This window comes from Bacillus rossius, chromosome 3 (assembly GCF_032445375.1).
Source record: "Bacillus rossius redtenbacheri isolate Brsri chromosome 3, Brsri_v3, whole genome shotgun sequence".
NCBI lineage: Eukaryota > Metazoa > Arthropoda > Insecta > Phasmatodea > Bacillidae > Bacillus > Bacillus rossius.
Window position 1 is genome coordinate 62,415,239 of NC_086332.1, and position 21,296 is coordinate 62,436,534.

The following is a 21,296-nucleotide window of genomic DNA, read 5'->3' on the forward strand; positions in this document are numbered from 1 at the left end:
TATTATATTCTCTTGTAAGTAAGAAATTGTTTAACTGATAACAATGTATTAATATCCTACTTAGTAATCTTCATTTTAAAACATCCAATATTTCAACTCCATTAATTTCAGCACTGACTAGTTTTAAAAACTTTGATACCTTATTTTATTTTACAGGTTCCCGTGTGCCGGCGGGTTTGTTAGGGCTCGGCGTATCAACTACCTAATCTTAGGAACACTAATGCCTAAATTTATTGGCCAATAAATGCAAGACAATGGCCAAGAAAGCTGGCGGAATCTTTATTACTAATGCCTAAAATTTATTTCAAAATCTCTGATCCATAGTTAGAAGTCCATAGGTTTTGACGTGACAACGTCTAATAAATCGAACTCCGGCTGCACGCACGAAAAAGTGTCCCGTAACGCACATTGTCCCACTACGGATGTCCCGCTACGGATGTGTCCTGTTATGCTCATTGTACGCATGCGTGGCATCTCTCTTCCAGTCGATTGGAACAACCATCGATTTGACTTTTCAATCATATTTTCGTCGTTTGAATTATTAATATTATGTAATTTAACGATCGTTCACAGATTTTCAGCACAATCGGTACGGTTATTAATTTCCCGCCTACCACTATAAGAAATAAACATGGTGGACTACATACGTTTTTAAAACTTCCACAACACAAAACAAATTTTTTACGAATATATATATATATATATATATATATATATATATATATATATATATATAACATCTGAAACAATAGTTTCTAATATGGCCTCGTGGCCGTGCGGTAAGCATCGATGACTACCAATCTAAAGGTTGACGAATCGAAATTCCAGCCACTGCGATACCTTCATTTTTGTACTTGTCAAAATAAATACGGCTCGCACGACACTACAAAAGTAATCAATTTATTTGAATTAAAGAATCCAAATAAAAGTAAATTTATCAATTAAATTGTAGATTTAATTTCACTCCTTCTTTGTATCCATGCAATATAGTGTTAATTCAATAAAAATGATTCAATTTTATTCATAAAAGTATGCAGAGGTAGATTTTATCGTACAAAAGATAGAAAAAAAAAAAAAAATTCCTCAAAGAATATAATATTTTTAGGTAAATATTTACAATCGCGGTAGATGCCAAAAAAATGCTAAAAATCCGAAAATACTTTTATTCTATGCTCTTTCACTTCCTCTTTTCAAATCAACCAGCGGAGATAAGAAATTCCAAATACTTTAGGAGATATGGAATTTTTAAATTTTGAACATGTAGAGTAGCGTTATTTGCGAAAAATAATTATAAAAATCTGAAATTACTTTTATTATATGCTCTTTCACTTCCTCTTTACATTAAAACCGGCGGAGATAAGAAATTCCAAATACTTTAGGAGATATCGAATTTTTAGATTTTCATCACAATACCTGTGAATTCAGGCGGCCACCATTGTTTCCTGTTTACGAGACGAGTATGATTTTTTTTCCGCGTAGGTGAACCGACCATTGTTGCTTGTTTACGTTTATGATTTTTTATTTTCGCGACGTAGGTAGAATGACTACATCATTTTCTACTAATGGCAAAGGAATGTACCCGCCTCTAACGTATGTGAGTTTTTAACGTTTCAAATTTTAATGTTTTATTTGTTGCGCAAGTAATAAGTAAAAAAATTACGTGAGTTCCTACCGTTCATCCTTTGTCCCGGTTTGTTAGGTCAGGTCAGCTACATTATAAATACTTTAAAACTAAACAACCATTAAAATTAATTTATATTATTTTTAATGTCTGCTTAGTTTGAAAGTATTAATAATGTAACTGACCTGACCTAATCGACCATTTTAATTAATTAGGCATTCACGAACGGTAAATCAAGATGCACATAAAGTTCTGCCATTCCCGATTACACCCGAACAATTTACCTTCGGCCAACCTCGGGTTTATTTATTAATATTTATATTTCTCTGTTTATTTTAATGTAGCTATACTAACCTAACTAACCGTCCATAGTGTTTTAAAGTGTTTTAATGTAGCTAACCTAACATAACATAACTATAATAAAAGTATTTTCAGATTTTAATAGATACTCCTAAACAAGCAACAATGTAGTCATTCACCTACGTCGCGGAAAAAAAAAATCATACTCGTCTCGTAAACAAGAAACAATGGTGGCCGCCTGAATTCACAGGTATTGTGATGAAAATTTAAAAATTCGATATCTCCTAAAGTATTTGGAATTTCTTACCTCCGCCGGTTGATTTGAAAAGAGGAAGTGAAAGAGCACAGAATAAAAGTATTTTCAGATTTTTAGCATTTTTTTTGGCATATACCGCGACTCTACATATGATGAAATTAAAAAATTCGATATCTCCTAAAGTATTTGGAATTTCTTACCTCCGCCGGTTGTTTTGAAAAGAGGAAGTGAAAGGGCACAGAATAAAAGTATTTTCAGATTTTTAGCATTTTTTTTGGCATCTACCGCGATTGTAAATATTTACCTATTTTTAATGCCTAAATGGTTTGGTTGCCAAAACCTATTACGGCTCAGTCTCAGGCCGAATATGATATTTCATTTTCTTCTGGATCAATCATTTCATCAATGTTTTGTTATGACGTTGTCACGTTAAGCTATCATCCGTAAACAGACTTTACAGACAAGGATCAATCATTTCATCAATGTTTTGTTATGACGTTGTCACGTTAAGCTATCATCCGTAAACAGACTTTACAGACAACCAATTTTTTTGATTGCTTGTCTTCTGCATTCCATATATGTATATTCACGTAGGTCTTGGATTTCTGCGACAAACAAATGCCCTACAACGACGTATGTTCGTCAATGCTTCCATATAAACCTTAACAGCAAGTATGACGTCGCTCTACCTTCTTGGCTCTGGTGTAGAGCGTCTGCCTTGTGACTTGTAGGACCCGGGTTCGCGCCCCGGCTCCTCCAAGGCGGATTGCTCAGACAAATGGTGGCATATGTCTGATAGGAATACAATCCCTTGTAACAAGTGAGGTTTACCTAAGAGGCGGTTTGGGTGGAAACAAAAAATCTGCTAAATTGGCTTCCATATGGGAGCACGTTTCTTTATGTGCTCCCATATGGAAGCCAACGTGGTAGGTTTCTCTGGGGTCGTAGAGTTTTGCCAAAAAAATTTTTTTTTCATTTTAGATTATAAAATTTTAACGTTTGATACATTGGAAAAATATTAACCACTTTTTAAATACCAGACAATGAAATATAATTTTAAAATAGTTGTATCAAACATAATAATTCCTTTTACAAGTTAATATTTACGTTACATTGCATTACTATATCTAAATCAAAATCTTATGCACGGAATTTGTAAAATTTATCTGTATTTTATTGATTATAAAATCCTTGTATATTTTGATTTTTGTCATAATTTTTTTGATAGTTTAAATAGTTTCATCGCATTTTTATGCAATAATTAAGCTTAGATAGTTTCTTGTGAAATTGTTGCTTTTCAACGCTCGCTCTTTACGTCTGCCAGTCCGGGGCGGATGGACAAAGAAATTATATAAAAAAATTATACAATTTTACAAATATTCATGGCACACCCGGAATTCTGATCCAAATTCCTTCCAAAGGTACATAGCGACTTCAGCTACTGTCACCTGAAATAATACTGTTGAATATCGCATAGAGTGGTCATTTCATGTTTCACATTTAAACGGTATTGCTTGCAATCTTTTAAAAAGGCTTGCTGAATTTATAGGCAGGCAAAATAATAAAACTTTAAAATGTGTATTGTATTTCTTGTAAGGCTGCATGTACCATACACAACCTATAAAGCCAATAAAAACATTTTACGAATGAATAATATATTGATTGCCCGCTGGAAATCTTTAGCCCTAAGCCGGTTGTTCACTACAGAATTATATACTGTACTGACTGTGTTGCTTTAAAAAGCATACTCTAGCCGTGAAACCCATAAAAATCATATGGACGAGTGGCCGCTATGCGCGTTAGAAGTGATGTATCAATATATGTAAGTGAAAGGGGAATAATAATGTCTACGAATGTGTGGAATGTGTGTAAGTATGCAAGTGAGCAAGTAGACGAATGCGCAAGTATTCAATTAAGCGTGTGTGCTATAATGCAAAAATTTCATTGAGCACCTCACTCCTGAGCCCCGTTCCCCTATCCTCCTTCGAGTACGACACTGCTGATAGTTACCCTGTAGGCATTACGCTTTTATTATGCTGATTACAACATCGCCTCATCTTACTTTACCAGCTGTAAAAAGGTTACAATTAAATTTTCTTAAAATTATTGTTGCATCATATAAATACATACCATTTACTTTGACGTTTAGATGCTAGCAGAAGCTTTATTAGATTTTTCATGGTCTTTCTACAGTGAGATAAAGGTGGCGAGATCTTGGAACACTTACGCCAATTTGTTCCCATGGCTGTAGTGTAGCAACTGGAGAATTGATCCGAGGAACAAAATCACTTCAAGTGCGGGTTCACTGTTTCATAGCCTGTCGCGTGACAGCTGAAGATAAGGGGTGGCTGAGGGGGAAATAGGCGAAGTGGCAACTAGGCCGTTCCTTCTCTCTTCCACGCGGCCCTTATCTCTTGTCCGCCGCCGGCGGAGCACGTCATATTACCAGCGTGCATTGCAGCCTATACATCAGGCACTGCCACAAAATACATTTAAAAAATTTGGTGTTGCTTGTATATTTAACCAGATACATTGCCATAGCCAAGGACTTTTCGTGAGATTGAGATATGACCAACGTTGTTACGAGATGATTAAGGGGGTAGAACATACTGACTGATAATTGTGACAAAATTAAAACTTAATTTTACAATATCAAATTTAAAAATTTAAATTAAATTAAAATTGTTTTCGTAGAAACATGTTTGCTTATAATATCTACAATTTGGTGTTTGTTTTAGTTTTCTATTACAATAACTGACGGAATCGCGTGCATTTAAGTTTAACCTGTAAATCCCTATCCCGCCATTCGGCTAGCATGGGAGTGAACCGAGCCCTTAACCTACAACAAGAATCTGTTCACACACATTTCATTCATAGGAATTTATACGATAAATCTAACGTTAACTTTATTAAGAAATTAATAACATCACATACCTTTTAATCACTATCGCTACCGCTGACCAATGTTGATACCCCTTCCATAAGAGTAGCACAGAGCTGACCAGAAGATAACATAAATAATATATAATACTATAAATATAAATAAATAATATAAATTTAATATATAATTTGTCAAAATTATAACTGTAACGAGTCACCGGACACAACGCGTTGCTTCGTCGCGAGACGCGATACTAACTGGCTGGCTGGTTTTCAGAAATGCGTGTCTAAGGAAATACATGGTTGACTAAGGAAGTCATGTATTTGAAATTGCTTGCAGGACAGAACCCCACTTATCTAAACACACGACCCTGTTAGCTCTTACGACGGCAGCTTGTGAGAGAAACCTCTTTTGCAGCGCGCTCTTGTACTGATACACATCTTTAACAGCTATTTCCACGGAAACTGTAGAAGCAATTGAGATGGAGCTGCTTTTAAAAACTAATTCAATTCATTGTGAACATTTTTCACGCTTTCGTCCCCCATCTATCTTTAATAGAAAAAATGTTTTCCGCTGGTCAACTTTTTGATGTGTCAGTTTGTGAGAAAATGCATTTCAATATATTAAAAAAATTATTTAAGTGAAACCTGTACAGTTTTTGTGTTAACATTTGTTCGGTGGCGTCCTAAGGCATTAATTTATTAATAAAAAAAATCTCAGTGAAATACACATGTAGGTTTTTTTAATGTGAAACATCTCGGAATACTTCAAAACAGTTCGCAGTGAATAAGTTATGTTTTTTAATTTTTTCGGACACTTAAAATATTGTTAAGTATTCAAAATAAGCATTGCCTGATGCGTATTTCGATGCTATACAATATGAAAAAAAGCTTGGTCCAAAAATTAAAATTTTAATTTCGTTTGATATTTGGCAACAACGCACGAAGAAACAAGGACAGCGCTAATGGCAATCGGCGTGGGATGCTCTATAGTTAATCTAAATTTTTATTAATGAAATCCGCACGTACTAAAAATACGCTTTGGGTTTACAACTGGGTTGGGACCAGATTTTACTTAATTGAAGCGTAAACGTTTGCCATATACAATTTTTCGAATGGTGAAGTGATAATTTTATCAATCGTTAATTAATTTTTAATTTAAGTGTAGAAACGTACTCCACGATATAGCTTAAAGGTAATTCATTGGCACCCATCCTTTAAAATATGAGGTTTAGTATTAGAAAAATAAATCTAGCTGGCAAATTTATATAATGCATACTATCTTAGTATCAACACACACGCACCTTCTCCGTTTTCCTGATTTCATATTATTTTGGTTAGTGACCAGGGGCGCAACAACAAGGGGGGGGGGGCAAGGGTATTTTGCCCCCCCCCCCCCCTCTGAATTCTTGAAGTGTGGGCAAACGGGGGCAAAGAAAGTGCTGTACAAGTCGGATAAATAATTTCGTTATTTCCACTAGCTGTGCAATCAATTTTTAGATAATAAAACTGCTTAAATGGCACCATTTTCCACCTTGAAATACACATTTTCCCGGGGGAGGACCTCCGGACCCCCCGCTTCAATAGGGAGGGGGATCGATGATTCTTTATAAAAAAGTATATTGCCCCCCCCCCCCCCTCCTTTGAAAATTTAGTTGTTGCGCCCCTGTTAGTGACAACATAATCTTTGTACCGGCTGAGTTAGAATTCGATCGACGAATTTCGTCTACAGGTTCATCACTAAAAAAAAAAGTTGAAAACATAACGTCAGAAAAATGTAAGGGACGTATGGAAAATGTTATTCCCCCAATTATTTAAATGAAAAATTGAACGGCAGCTGAAAGTTTTGCTGTGTGTGTTCTATCAATTATTATTTAGACGCTCATTGTTCCATTTTAAATTCTTTCTCTATTATTTGCAATAAAAAAGTGGTTAAGTTTCACCTTCAAATATGTTCCTGCCTTGGAAAGAACTTAAGACCATTAGTCGTATATACATGTTTTCAACTTAATTTGTCGTGACATACCTGCAGCTCAAGTTTGTCGGTCGAATTCCTACACATCTTGAATGAATCACAAGTTCATCTAATTAGCTTTTTAAAAGTAGTAATTAAAGAGTTTGAAAAGTTGAATTTTTTTGAAAATGTGTTATTTGGTTTTATGTTTATTTATAAGTCGCGTAGTTATTTTTTGTTTGCATGGTGGGCCCTTGCTGGAGTCTTGGGGTCTATGAGCTCCTAACTTGTCCCGGGGCTGGTTTGCAGAAACTTGTATTTACATATGCCACTTTAAAGTGGGATTCATCCTGGAGTAAACTTACATTGACACTTGATATTTCCACAGTAATACATGTCTCTAATTGTGGTCACTCAATCTAGCTGCATTAGAATGCGAATAAATGCTTACTGTAGTTAGGTAAGTTTAACTGACACGGTTCATTTTGATATTATTTCTATGATACTACAAGGAATTGTGATCATCCAAGATGTTAATATCTCATTTCGGAGCATCTCTAGCATTCAGCCCTGATGTGCCCGCCAATTCATCAACCGTTTTTATTAATGAAGCGGAAGAAATGTCAACGGAAAAATGCCATCTAAGTTTCAACAGTTCTTGGGCATTCCAATTTTCTATGTATTAATTTTAAAATTTAGGCTTGAATTCACTGGCTGACATAGTTTACCCATGGAAGTCATTGGCGTTTAGCTATGAATTAATTTTTGGGGATGACTAAAACTTTTATAGTACTGTAAATAGACACACTTGTTATGATCCTCAACAAATATCTAAATTTTCAATCTCTTCCTTAAAGAAGGTGAATTATCAATATTACACTATACAATATTGTTTTAACTTAAAGAAAACTGTTCAAACTAATGTTTTCTTTCACTTACTATCAATCACTTTAATTTGACTGTCATTTCACATGACTTTTGTAATTGATCCAATATATTATCTTGTTTCAGAGCACCTGTGGCATTCATCCTTGTGCATATACATTCGTAAGCAGAATTAATTAATCATATTTCGTTGGTTGTCTGATATGTAAAGCATTTGTGTATCGTTAATCCACGTTTATTTATTCGCAACGGATTTTTCTGTAGTTCGGAGAGCGTGGTGTGGTAGTGGTTGGATGGTGGAAATGCACGTGTCGAATGCCCTTTCCCGCTTTATGTCCTGCCTAGTTTCTCGTCAGGTTGTTTGCATTCACGCAGCAGTTACGTGGACTCGTATTTGTAGACCCCCCCATTGTCCGCGCTGATAGTTGTTTACTTCCTGAGAACTGCGCGCGCACAGCTTTCCAAACATTCTCGAGCAGCCGGCGTGTCTTGCCTGAGAATAGGGCTTTGCTTGTCAGTGCTCAGGTGGTCTTTATCACGGTCATTTATCATTTAAAGACGTCAATACGTTTTGTTGCCCTCTAAATGCGGAACCGAAAGACGACATTGGTTCAACAGTTTTATGACTACTCTTTTTTTTTTAATGTTTAGTATTGAAAATTCGGCTTCGTTAAGGCAGATACCATAGCGGAATGTTTACTGATAGTACACTTGCAGATAATTCCATAAATTAATTCAAATTCTAACAGTAACTGAAAAGGAATATCATTTTTTGCAGCCAGACACTGTTTTCTTCAGCAATGCATTCCACTTTATTATATACTACCTTTGCTTTATAAAGTCAAAATTATAAAATCAAATGATAGCAAATTGTTACTGCATAAAAATGTAACACGATGGTGTCATTTATTTCCTATCTTTTTCCCTTTAGATTCGCTCTCACACGTCGTGTTGATTTTGTTTTCAGTTTTTCTTCATTACTTTCAAGGGTTATTTCTATATATTTAACTCGATTCCTTTCTTTGCATTTGTTTTTCTGCCATGGATATTTTCAACAGGCATTAATTTTGTGTGGTGTCACGGGTGTAAAAAAGACGTGCCTGTCAGTGTAATTATCACTTGCTCGATCTGTACCCCCATGATATTACACTAAATGAATGAATTGAAAATATTCGCGGTGGAACAAGTGCAAGCGCAGTATCAAATTAAAGTTTAGAAATAGCACTCAAATAAAAGTAATAAACGAAAAAAAATCAATATGTTGTGTGATTATGGTGTCATGTATTGTGGAACCGGACAAACCACTCTGTTATTTAATCCGCTGATTGTTTATTGGTGATTGTTTCATCTTTTCTGTGTTTTTTCCTTTTCACAAACACACACAGTCTTGTCTTGAAGGAGAACTTAAAACTGGGCTAAATAGTAATTTTCCTCTTGAGTGGTTATGTAGCAGTTAAGTAAATTTGCCAAATTGCATTATTGCATCAAAACATGCGTGGTCATTTGCTCTCGGATTTATCGTGTTGACATGACTCAGTCGCAAGAACACAATGAAGGTTAAGTCTTTAAATTCAAAGTTATTGAAAAGTAGTAAAATAAAAAAAAATATACCAACATTAATTTTTTGTAGGATGCATAGTTTGGAGTGTGCAGGATAGTGATTAACTTAGACTTAATGGGGCCACATGCCATTTACTGGATAGGCTTTACTGTTGACCGAGGAAAGAAGGGGAGAATCACTTTTATTTTAAAAATCAGTCATAAAAATTTTTCATTAAAAATTACGTGAAAGATTATACTAGACCCATCCTTAACAAATTTCTGGCTACGGCCCTAGCCACTTCTGTGCACGAATGTTAAACAAAGTGTATTTCCTATAAAATCACACACTCTCTCTACTTTCTGTTTACTGTTGGCTATGAACACGCAAGTTTTACATGCTCTTACTTTAATTGGAGGATCGGTGTTCGAATAACAGTTTTGAGAAAAAAATAATTTTGGTGTTCTGTGCTCCTCGCGGATTGTTATTGTTTCCAGTTAGACTTGATTCTCTGCGGGTTTCCATTTCATCCAACACAGGTGCAATGTTGCGTCGTTGCGTTTACTGATTTTACAAAACAAACGAGGAAAATTTATTTCAAGAGACGCAATAAGAGCGCATTTATACAATGCAAAAAAATTTATCAGTATGTGTTGAAATGGTGCCATGAGAATTACTAACGTTAAATATTAAATAAAAAATCAATACACATGACTTTCTCCAAAGCCATTATCGAACCGCGATAAGCCAGCCGGTGGTTTTCTCTGATGTAGTTGAGATAAAGGACATTTGACAACCGTGCCTACGTGGCTCGGCTGCTCGGCGGAATTTTAGATTGCTCCTCTCTGGTTGTTTTGAAATGCGCTCACCGTTAAAAAAAATTTTTTTAAAAGAACATTTGTACATTTAACATTTTAATTAGTGCTTGAAGGTCATTATCCTATTTTTTTTTCATGCAAGGATAATTAATGTGTTTAAAAATTTAAACTTGTTTAAACTAAATTAATTTCCCGCGGTTTTTACATAAATTTTCAGTCTTTAATTTTTAAAAAAAATTAGTATTTGGTTTGATTTATTAGTGTTGCCGAAAATTCTACTCTTGTAATTATTTTATTAGAAATTAAAGAAAATTAATCTTTCTAAATAATAATATTCTCCGACAGCTCTCTATATACACTTTTGCAGGCTGAGCATATTTAATGGAGCATGAAGTTTTAAGTCGGCATCATACGATAACTTTATATTACGCTTGATAAAAAGTATACTTGACATTTTGAAAGCCCCGTTTAGTGTTAACTTTCAGACGTCTAGTAGTTAGACGTAAAACTACTTGTCTTTACGAGCTGTCTCCGGGGACGGGTGTAACCTGTTCATGTCAAATTAAATTAATGCGTTTTGAGGCCGAACCCGTTTTGTAAAACTTGATTTTAATTCTTCAGGTTAACGTGAATGCTCCAAGTCTATAGGCAAGGAATTTCGGCGCCATCTTTAACGGCTTCCTTTCCAGTCCGACAGGACAGCTCTGTGAAAAAATAAGCAACATTCGTTCTTCTTGTTTCTCAAATAATTCTGAAGGAAGCCTTATTTTTTCTTAATTTTATTTAAACTGATCTGAAAACTAACTTAAGACGGTAATGGATTATCTTCCATGACTAATGTTATTGATGATCGCGTCGCCATAGGTGTACTACGTTCGAATTTATAATCTTGTACAAGTCATGCATGAGTGGGTGATTTCTTGTAGTACTTAGTTTTGGATTACATTGTTAGCTCTTAGTTGGATAAGGGCATAAAATTGGGTGTTCATAGTATTGCATATTTAACTGAGTAAATAGGGACAATGTTTTTAAGTTGGTGAGCAAATACAAGTTGAACTAATACATTTGTTTGTTATTATTTATTGTATTGAACACTAAAACACATTTTTTAAATTTAACATATGTCTAATAAAAATAAATAGAAAATAAAATACCAAAAAACTTATATTTTTAACCATATGTGTTACATCTGACGTGAATATTTTTGTGTTTTGCTTGAGTGTAGGAGATTTGCTTGTAAAGGAGGATTAACCATAATGCTAGTTTGCAGATGGTGCTACCAACCTAGTGGTAACATCTCTTGGGGTAACAACTCTTGGGGAACTGCCGTGCTTTCCCGCGCCAGTGTTCGGCCCCGGGTTACGTGTGTGGGAGGAAAGAGATGTGATCGATACACGGCCCTTGGTCCTTGCACTATAGATAGTGTTAGTAGTAACATCTCTCTTTGATTGCAAATCTCTTAAAACTGTTCCACATAAACGTGATCGCTCTCTGGGTTATATTAGATACCGACTTTCACTTATTTACAACTAAGTGGATTATTGTGGGATGATACCTAAGCGCCATTTAGGGAGTTGTGAGAAAATGGTGAAGGATGCACTTATTTCCAAGAAAACTGTTGGGGTGAACGACATATTTTGACAAGTCACCGCAACGAGCAAAGTCAATAGTTTTCTTGGAAATCAGTATTTCACATTTTTGTCACAATTTCTTAAATATATTTCTCGGGTACCGTCTTACGATATACTATTCAGTTGATATCCACTGGTATTTCAGTTAAACTCCCCTACAGTAATCACGTATTCCCATTGCATTCCGCTAAGTTACAAATCGTGAATAGCTAACCGTCATAATTTTCAGTCTTCTACTTCACACTGATTAAAAGAAAATAATTGTTCTAGATTGCGAGTGCATTACGAATGTAGTAGTCGTAGGCGAAGTAGTGTGCTGAGTTGTTGTTGACGGTCGTGTGGTTGTGTTGCAGCTCTGGAGCGCAAGATCTCTGTGCGAGCCAACAGAGATGAACTGGTCCAGAAGGGCATTCTCATGCCCGAGTCCGCAGCCTCTCCTGTGCTGGAGTCAGGTGAGTGTTCCTGTTCCCACTTCATCACCCTGGCAGGCGACGACGCAATCGGAGCGAAACTAGTCTCATGAGAGGAGGACAAATCAACCAAGTCAGTGCTGGTAAACTGGTGAAGAACTCGGCCTTGAATTGCTAAAAGGAAATAATCCCATAATTTGCGTAGTGCGATTTAGAGAAATCATTGAATACCGGAATCAGGAAACGGATCGGTACTTGAATCCGGGTTTGGGTTATCGGATGAGTAACGCAACTAGAGGACATATATATGACGCGTATATGAGGGTATGAAAGCAAAAAAATTTGACATAACACTGCACAAATGTTTTATGGTATGTTAAATGCTATTATCGAGCTAAAAAATATTAAAAAGACAGATAAATGATTAAAAACGCATAATGAAAGGAATTAACACTAAACAGATTTATGTTTAAAACAAAATGAAGTAATAACTGTTTTTAATTCAAAATGAAGTGACCGACAAACAAAGTACGTATCGTATTCTAAACCAACAGATTTATATATCAATCAGTATGTATCTGATTCTGAAATGTCTTTCGCAGTTATCGCTCTCACAAAAATAAGTTTCAGACACAGTTTGAATGTATGTTTTGATGATTCAGTTCCAGTAAGTTAATTTTTGCCACAAATTAATCATAAAAATTAATAAAAGAGAAATTCTTAAAATAAATATAGTGAAACAGTAAGCATACCTTCTACCGATTCTACAGAAAACAAATTTCTTTCTTCGTTTGCTATCTATAAATAAAAAATAACTGTTAAATATCCATATCGAAAGTAAATATAGAAAAATAAGATTTTGAAAATTTTAAGAAGGTTTGTTTGAAGTAAAAGGGTTTTCGTTTTAATAAAATATTTGGACCATCCTCACCAATAATAATACTGGTGCAGAAGGCCTCACTAAGCAATAGTAATACTGTCGTCCAAACGAAAGCTTTGAGGCTGAATCATTAATTATTTAATAGTTTTTGTCCAATAGTAAAGACATAAAAAATGTCATAATTTATTTGGAGATTTAGCTATTACCAGTGCTAATACAAGCTTCCCAGCGATATTTATTCAGAACTTTAAAGTAGTTACGTTCTTTAAATAAAAATACTAAATTATCGAAGATATGTGATTTAGTATTAAATGTTCTTTATTTGTTATTTTTCTCATATTTATTACTATGTAACTTAAATATTGGATCATTATTTTTAAGGCCCGTTCTGCAGTGACAGAAGTGGAGAATATCACGTAGAGACGAATCTGACTAAACAGTATCTACAATGGCACGCTACATTACTCCTTGCATACAACGTAATAGGAGTATTTGACCGCGCCGCGGTGATAGCTGTGTTTTATTTTTTTAAATTTAAATACGTCAAAAATGTTTTCAAGTACACGAATATTTAGTGTTCTATCATTGTAGTTTATTTTAATCATGTATGTGATTCTTGACAATTTTATGTTCTCGTATCAAAATTTTTTCAATTAAATTAATTTTTCATAGTTGTGAAATTAAATCTATTTGGCTGCCATTTGTTACGTTTCCGGGCATTGTGGAAGCTGCACGCGAATAGTGAAACGAAAATATATTATAGAGCTGGATCTGTTTCCGTTTTTAGATTTTCGGGTCTTACACGAGATAGTTGCTCATGGAAGAATAATTTACTTTTTTCAAGAACCATAATATCCTAATATTTTTTAAAGAACATTATATCCGTTACGTACCTGCCAACATTGTAAATTTACTCTTTATGCGTTTAATTTATGTATTATGTTTTACGTAAACACGTTATTTTTTACTCATCTTTAAACGTTTCATAATGGAGGTGTTATTTGTGTGTATTGTACCTACTTTTGGAAATTTCCAGGGGAAAAACATTGACATATATTGGTCGTGGAAATACGTCTCCAAACTGGCTGAAAGAATATCAACGTTTCGTTTGTGTTCTAATTACTATAATTTTTTTTTGCAAGATAACGTGTTTACTTGTTAAAACGTATCCACATTGTCTCCAGTGGCGGTGTTCTCGTTAAGACTTCGGTTTTGGTGGTAAATTTTTTTTGGCATAAATTTCTTGCGCGTAAATATGAATAAAAAAACCATACTTTCCCAAATTTCGGGATACGTACAGCGCTGAGTTTCTTCTTTGTAATGAAATCGCAAATAGGCGGTAATTTTTTTTTGTACTGTACGTATGTGTGATTGTGGGAAACTACTCGCTTCATGAGTTGCAAACCACAATTTCGACAACCCACGGGGAGCAGCAGTTACGTGTTTCAAAACCAATTTAAACTTGACCACATTACTGGAAAGCACACACGTAATTATTACCTTTCTTTCTCTCCCCTCCTCCCCTCCAAAGGCTATCAAAAATAAATATGTTAAAACAGATATAAAGTTGATGAAAGTTGTAAATAAGGGTTCGCAGTAATTCTTTCAAATAAATATTTACGACAATCAAGTAAACTTTAGACGTTACCTACATGTTTACAAACTATGTAGGCAGTGAAATAACTTTAACTTAGAAGGCTATAACTATTCAAAAATCCTTCTCACCATGATAAAGAATTAAAATTATTACAGATTTTTAACTTATGAGCGTTCACAAAAATACTAATTAAAAATTCACACAGATAAATACTAAAAATAATATAAAAAACTACATGCAATGCTAATGACTCGTGCATCAAAGAAGTGCTACGTGAAATTACAAAAAAAATCAAAGTTACCGTTTCAGTTGCGCGCATGAGTACACCTTCTGGAAACTTCGCTCTTCTACAGTTAATACAAAAAAGTTCAGTGAAACCAAATGTTTGATGGGACGCATGTCTCTCATTGAGGCACTTAAAATGCAGTTAATTTACAAATTCATAATTAAAATGTAGTAGCATTTTCAAAAAGTAGCATTTTTAATTTCCTCCGAGCAGTGACGAGTTATATTTTAAGTTGTTCCGTATTTTTGCGGGAGCATAAAATACTTCACATAAATGATAGTATCCTTTTTTTTTGTGACGAGCCAGAATGTTTGGATACGACGATGTAACTGAGCTGAGCTGTTAATTGGTAATGTTTATACCGTATTTGTTTTTAGTTTTAAATAAATTCAGTAAAGTGCTACGTAAATTTTAGATAGGGCAGCATAATTTCCTTTAGTTTTAAATTGATATTTAAGTTGACCTGGTTTGACTGAGCCCCGAGGCGCAGCGCTAGTTGCTTGCTAGTGACGTCACTTCAAGTCCGCTGTTCGCCGCTAGAGGATGTAACTAAAAACTTGGTGGGTTAAATTCTTAAGCTGGCGCTAGTATTAACAGGCTGACGCAACTTGCCGCGGACGTTCACCCAGTGTTTCACAGCAGCACACACAGATTTGTGTGTGTGGGACGTCACACACCCAAGGTGCCTCAGCCCCCGTGGTCCAGCTGACGCTCGTAGAACGAATCACGTCACTCTTCCGTCTCTCCGCGCGCGAAACTTTAGCACACACCCTCACATCTCGTCCCTCTAGCGGCAAACAACTGACTTGTGACGTCACTAGCAGGCAGCTAGCGCTGCGCCTCGGGACTCAGTCCAACCAGGTAGACTTAAATATAAATTTAAAACTGAAGGATTTTATGCTGCCCTACCTAAAATTTACGTAGCACTTTACTGAATTTACTTAAAATTAAAAACAAATACGGTATAAACATTACCAGTTAACAGCTCAGATCAATTAACCAAATTTACGTCCAACATAGTTAAAAAAAGTTATTACATTAAAAGGAAAAAAGAAAATATGCTCTTAAAAATTCGAACACAATTAAGAACCAGTGCACACTGGTGTTCTAGGGTCACATGATGTTAACATAGCACCCGGTGGTAAACAACTTATGTCGATAGTAGTACACACACGCAAAATATTAAAAGTGAAGAGGATAGCAAAAAGATCACTAGTTTTGGTTAATAATTTAAATGCTTATTTATACGTGACCAAAGCAGATATATATTTTTTTTCGTTCTTTAGTGAAACATAGTGTTCCTCTCAGAGCAAGATATCAAGTCGGTTTCTTATTCAGGAGTATGTTTCCGAACTCTAAAATCGTCAAAAGTATACTTGTGGCCGAACAACAGCTATTTGCACTGTGAATGAAATTTTCTGTAGCAACGGTTGGAAGAAACGACGCCATTTCTTTGTTGTACCCTGTTGTAGTAACCATTTATGATGATAGGCAAAGTAAAATGGTATGCATGTAAAAAGTAAATGTCTATTTCTGTAGCATTGACATTGAAGCATGATTTCAACACTAGTGCTTATCCATATGTTTAACTTTATAGAAGTCCATTCACTATCATTTATTTTTTACTTGATAGGTATATAATTATAATTTTTTTTGTTAAGTTTGAAGTTTGTATTTGTAATTTTTTGTCATATTTTGGAACTCAAGTGTTTCATTGTATAGTGTTTTTACAATTTTTTTAATGTCCGTAAAGAATCTTAAGCTTTTTCATAATACCTGTGAAGAAACTTAAGCATTATATTTTTAAGGTAGACTTTTGATATGCTTAATTTGCATAACAAACAAACTGATCGCTGTCTCTCTTAGTTACCCAGAAAATTAATAAAGTTTGTGAAAGGTTGATGGGAACAGATTTTTCACGTGATAATTGACGCGAATGTATTACGCACATATTAATAACTTCCTCACCCACGGGGAGAATAAAAAGTTGTTTGGTATACCGCTATCATGCGCTGAAGTATTTGAGTAATCTGCGAATGGGCGCTATGGCAGGCGATGACTTCATACACATCTCTTTGTCTTTTTCGCATGCGGTCATCATTTTCCTACGACTTAACCAGGATTCCCAGGGAGGGGATAACGTTTATTATTCCCATTTCACAGTTAAAATTTTGCAAGTGCAAGCTGGCCCCCTCAAAGAGGTTTTTTTTTAATTCCAGGGGTTCTACGCACATGCTTGTCAAATTCAGCCGATGTTACCAATGATACATGCTTTTCTTTTAACATATAGTATTTGAGAAAAAACGCGATTTTGTTAAAATAATTAACGTAAAGCTTTAATTTGACACAGTAGGGCCTACCTATTTTTAGCATCTTTGTCAGGAAATTTACAGAACTTTTGCAATGGAACAGAGTGGCATATTATTTATAACTTTAAGAATTTACCAACTCCGTACACCATGACACTGTGTTTGGCTAGTTGTTTTGGTTAATAAAGTCGTTCCAAGTTCTGGCCCGCAAATAGTTTAATAAACAGCCAGTGGGCGACGCGAAATGAGGGGTGAGGAGATAGAGGAAATGTTACCCCTCCCCCTTATCCGAAGTAATGAAAACTATACCCCATGTAAGCTGGACTCAAATGATCCGTCGCGTCCGTCCGATTCCATTCCGTCCCTCAATTACGTGACTTCTAAGCCAATCAGAAGGTCCGGAAAACTTCCATCCGTCCGTCTAGCCAAAGCTTTTCACGCTTTTAATTTTCGACGGGCGGATGGATTAAATCATGACTTTACAAATGTTAGTACGGTATTGCCGGCAACCTTTACTACCTTAAAATGTTTTGAAGTTTATTTCTTTATCTGCTTCCACCAAGTTTGAAAAAAATTTAAAATTTAGATGTTTGATACAAAAATTGACTGAGACATACAAGTGTAATTAATTACGTGTGGCTAGAGACCGGAAAAATTCGCGGATTCAATGACCTCTAGGATAGCCTCCATTATCCTCTGCACATCTCAAGTTAACACGCGTGTTCATTGGGTACTAAATTGTGTGGCGTCTTCACTGGGTAGCTTGTGATTCGACGCTTTGGTCGATAGTCTCTCATTGGCCCAGAGAGCTCCAGTTATACTGCGAGCCAATATCATGTTTGAATTTCAGCCTATCACGAAATGAATCCGCGAATTTTTCCGGTCTCTACATATGGCATAACTGAAAATATATTAATGAATATTAGAGCGGGAAGACAGTAGTTCAGTGATTTATAAGTGCATCCCACTGATTACCGTATATCTGATATGCCTATATGAAACAACTTTCACCACTATTTAAGTCTTCTAGTCTGTTGGCAGCATAAAAATGATGGCCGTGCGGATCGATATGTATCGCGTGGCTTGTTGACGGACATACGCGACGGATCATTGAGAGTTTAGCTTTGTCGGTGAAGGCAGTATGTATGTTATTTCGAGTAATGCAAGGTGGCTGTTAAAACACATGGACCTATAAACCTTACAGGAAGTGGTGCATGTTGTGAATGATTATTAAATGTCCGAACCCCATGTTGACGTAAGTTTTTTGAATACACATTTTAATTATTTTTTTTTTTTTCATATCTGCATGAAAGCAAATTCCTTTATCCGCCATTGTAAACAGCCTGTGTTCGCGCGCGCGGTATTATTCTGGCGCCGCTTCAAGTTGCGTGTATCAACTGACATCTAGCGGCGAACGCTCAAACTATTTGTAGGCAGTACGTAGTTGCGCAACAGGAAGCGCTGCGGGTTACAGGCACGCCCGTCGTTGCAAAACTGGATGCTGATTCATTCCTCCTGTCATTATTTTCTATTTTTTTTTATTGGTACCTGTTGGAAGGAGCAAATCTTTTGACTTGTAACTTTTACGATAAGTAGTCTCCAACCTTTATGATGAGTAGTCTTGTAGAGTTAAAACTGCTCATCATTTTGCGTATATCTGCGAATTTTCAAACTCTTAGGCTTAAAAATAATATTGATACTTGTAAGAAGGTAGTAAGTAGTATTTATATATAAAGCGTAGCGCTATTAGGATTGCTCTATAATTAAAACTATCGTCGAGCACATACGCTATTAATATGAATATTTATGTGCAGGAGTGTACGCTTAATAACATTTGGGGGTGGGGTGTGCGTTAATAGAAGCACACTGCCCTCTGTTTACTTTTAAATTCTTTCCATTTGTCGATGGGAAAGATAGATTTTTAATTTAGGAGTTTGGGGTGAAACAAAAAAAGGGGTAGGGAATTTATATCCCGCTTCCACTCTTCCTCACCGCCTTTTTTATGTACTTCCCTGTTTATACGATGTTTAATCCAGTAGTTTGGAGTCCACTTTAATTTCGGATGCATGTGTGTAGCCGTGCGACATGTAGAGGCAACAAACTAATTTTGTAGTCTTTACAATGGATGTCAGTTAGCTAGAAGAAGCTTTGCAATTTATTTTAATATCACCCTGTGACTGATCCGAGTAAGGTTGAGAAGGGGGTGAGATAGTGAGGGGCTGACGTCGCGCACCTCTCAATTGCAACATACACAGGAAAAAAAAAATTACGTTTTATGGGGAGAGGAAAAAGAAGCACTTTTTTTTTTAATTTAGAGAATAGAGCCAAGGGATATGGACTTGGTGTTCTTTAATTTTTAAACAACAACAAATTGTTGTAAGTTATTCCTGATAATGTTAAATATATATTTATACATGAAAGTTTTAAAGGATGTCATTATTATATGCAGCATGATTAAAATTTAAATTACAAAAAAAAAAAGTATGAATGCCATAGATAACTTTTTATATATTGAACATTGTGTGACCACATACCACACATGAGACAAGGGACCCTCAACTCGCCTGAAGTGTTTGTAATGTGAGGTGTTTGCCCCAGCATGCAGCATGCAGCCTGCGCAAGTTGTCCATTGACTTGTCTCTGCCGGCGTGTTGCAGGTTCCGAGGTGGCCTTGTTCCCACCCGCCGGGGCGCAGCCCCTCCTCCTCCCCCTGCCCGTGCCTCAGCAGCCTCAGCAGCCTCAGCAGCCGCCGCCCAGCCCTGCGCCCGCCACAGGTCAGTGCCGCGTCCATTCCAGCCTGGTTGGGCACGTTCTGTAATCCGGCACCAAGCGCAGATTCTGTCGGGTGCATTTACTGTGCTATCTTTTGTTTCCTATTTTCCACCGGATTACAATTCACGTTTTCAAATTTGGCATTCCCGTTAAAGCTACATTGACGTTCGATAATCTGGCATGATTGCCAATCCGTCACGGGCGTATTCCCGAACGTGTTGGGTTAAATACCTTTTACTGTAATATTATTATGCTACTTGTCCTTCAAGTGCAACATTGCCTGTAGGCCGTGTTTAGAAGGATCCGCTTGTACACCCGGCCACATATCCATCTAGCCACTTTTCCCAGAAAATTATTTTTAGTTTGACCATAGTGAATTTATTCATCTTAAATATAAATTTTTAAGTATCTCTTCCGTAATAAAAAAAGTCTTAAATCATTTTTTTACAATAATGTAAACTTTTTTGAAACATAACGTAGTCTAGAAATTAGTATATGATATATTCTCACTGGTTTTTATGACTTCCAGTACAATTAGCTCAATATGTGATTTTCATTAATTGGTTTGAAAGGACATGTTAGCCCCTTATCGGAACTCCGGTGGGCACAACGAAACCGCTTGCACACCAACAAAATGATTTCCATACAACGTGGTTAATCAATCCGACATTGCTGTCAACCAGCGAGTTAGGCCTCTGTCAGACGAGCGACCTGGGTGGTGCCACATACATTCATGCCACTCGCTGTGCGACCCGAGTGGCGGGCCAGTTGAAGAATGGACACCGAGGAGATAGCATTAATTGTACATATGCATTTGGCTAGCGAGAAAAAGAAAAAAAGTCGATATTGGGTACATCCAATGATAATGGAGAGAAGGGTAACAAGCTTATTTCATACACTGTACCCACGCATCAAAGAAGATGAAGGCAAATTCGTTTTTCTCTTCATTCGACGCCGCTTCATTGTTACTCATAAACATGTTAATTAACTCTTCCCATGCTTTCTTCTTTTTGCCCCTACTCGAATATTCCGATGTACTAGCATCCCAAATAGCTGGGCGGAGTTGTACTTCGTGAATAAATGCCTCAACGTCGAGGTCCATAGTGAAGTGGTCGCTTCTCAGTGGTGTCGTGTGACAGGCTGCACAACAACAACTG

At 36.0% G+C, this 21,296-nt stretch overlaps 1 protein-coding gene across 13 annotated transcripts in view; it reads left to right on the forward strand.

The window, feature by feature from the left end:
* The window catches only part of LOC134530784 (phosphatase and actin regulator 1), a 519,177-nt gene that overhangs the window by 280,313 nt on the left and 217,568 nt on the right, over positions 1-21,296 (forward strand). For all 13 annotated transcript variants that reach the window (XM_063365977.1, XM_063365975.1, XM_063365979.1 and 10 more), the window contains 2 exons: positions 12,239-12,337; positions 20,025-20,141. In XM_063365977.1, the coding sequence (XP_063222047.1) occupies positions 12,239-12,337; positions 20,025-20,141 (216 nt within the window). The remainder of the gene's footprint in view (positions 1-12,238; positions 12,338-20,024; positions 20,142-21,296) is intronic.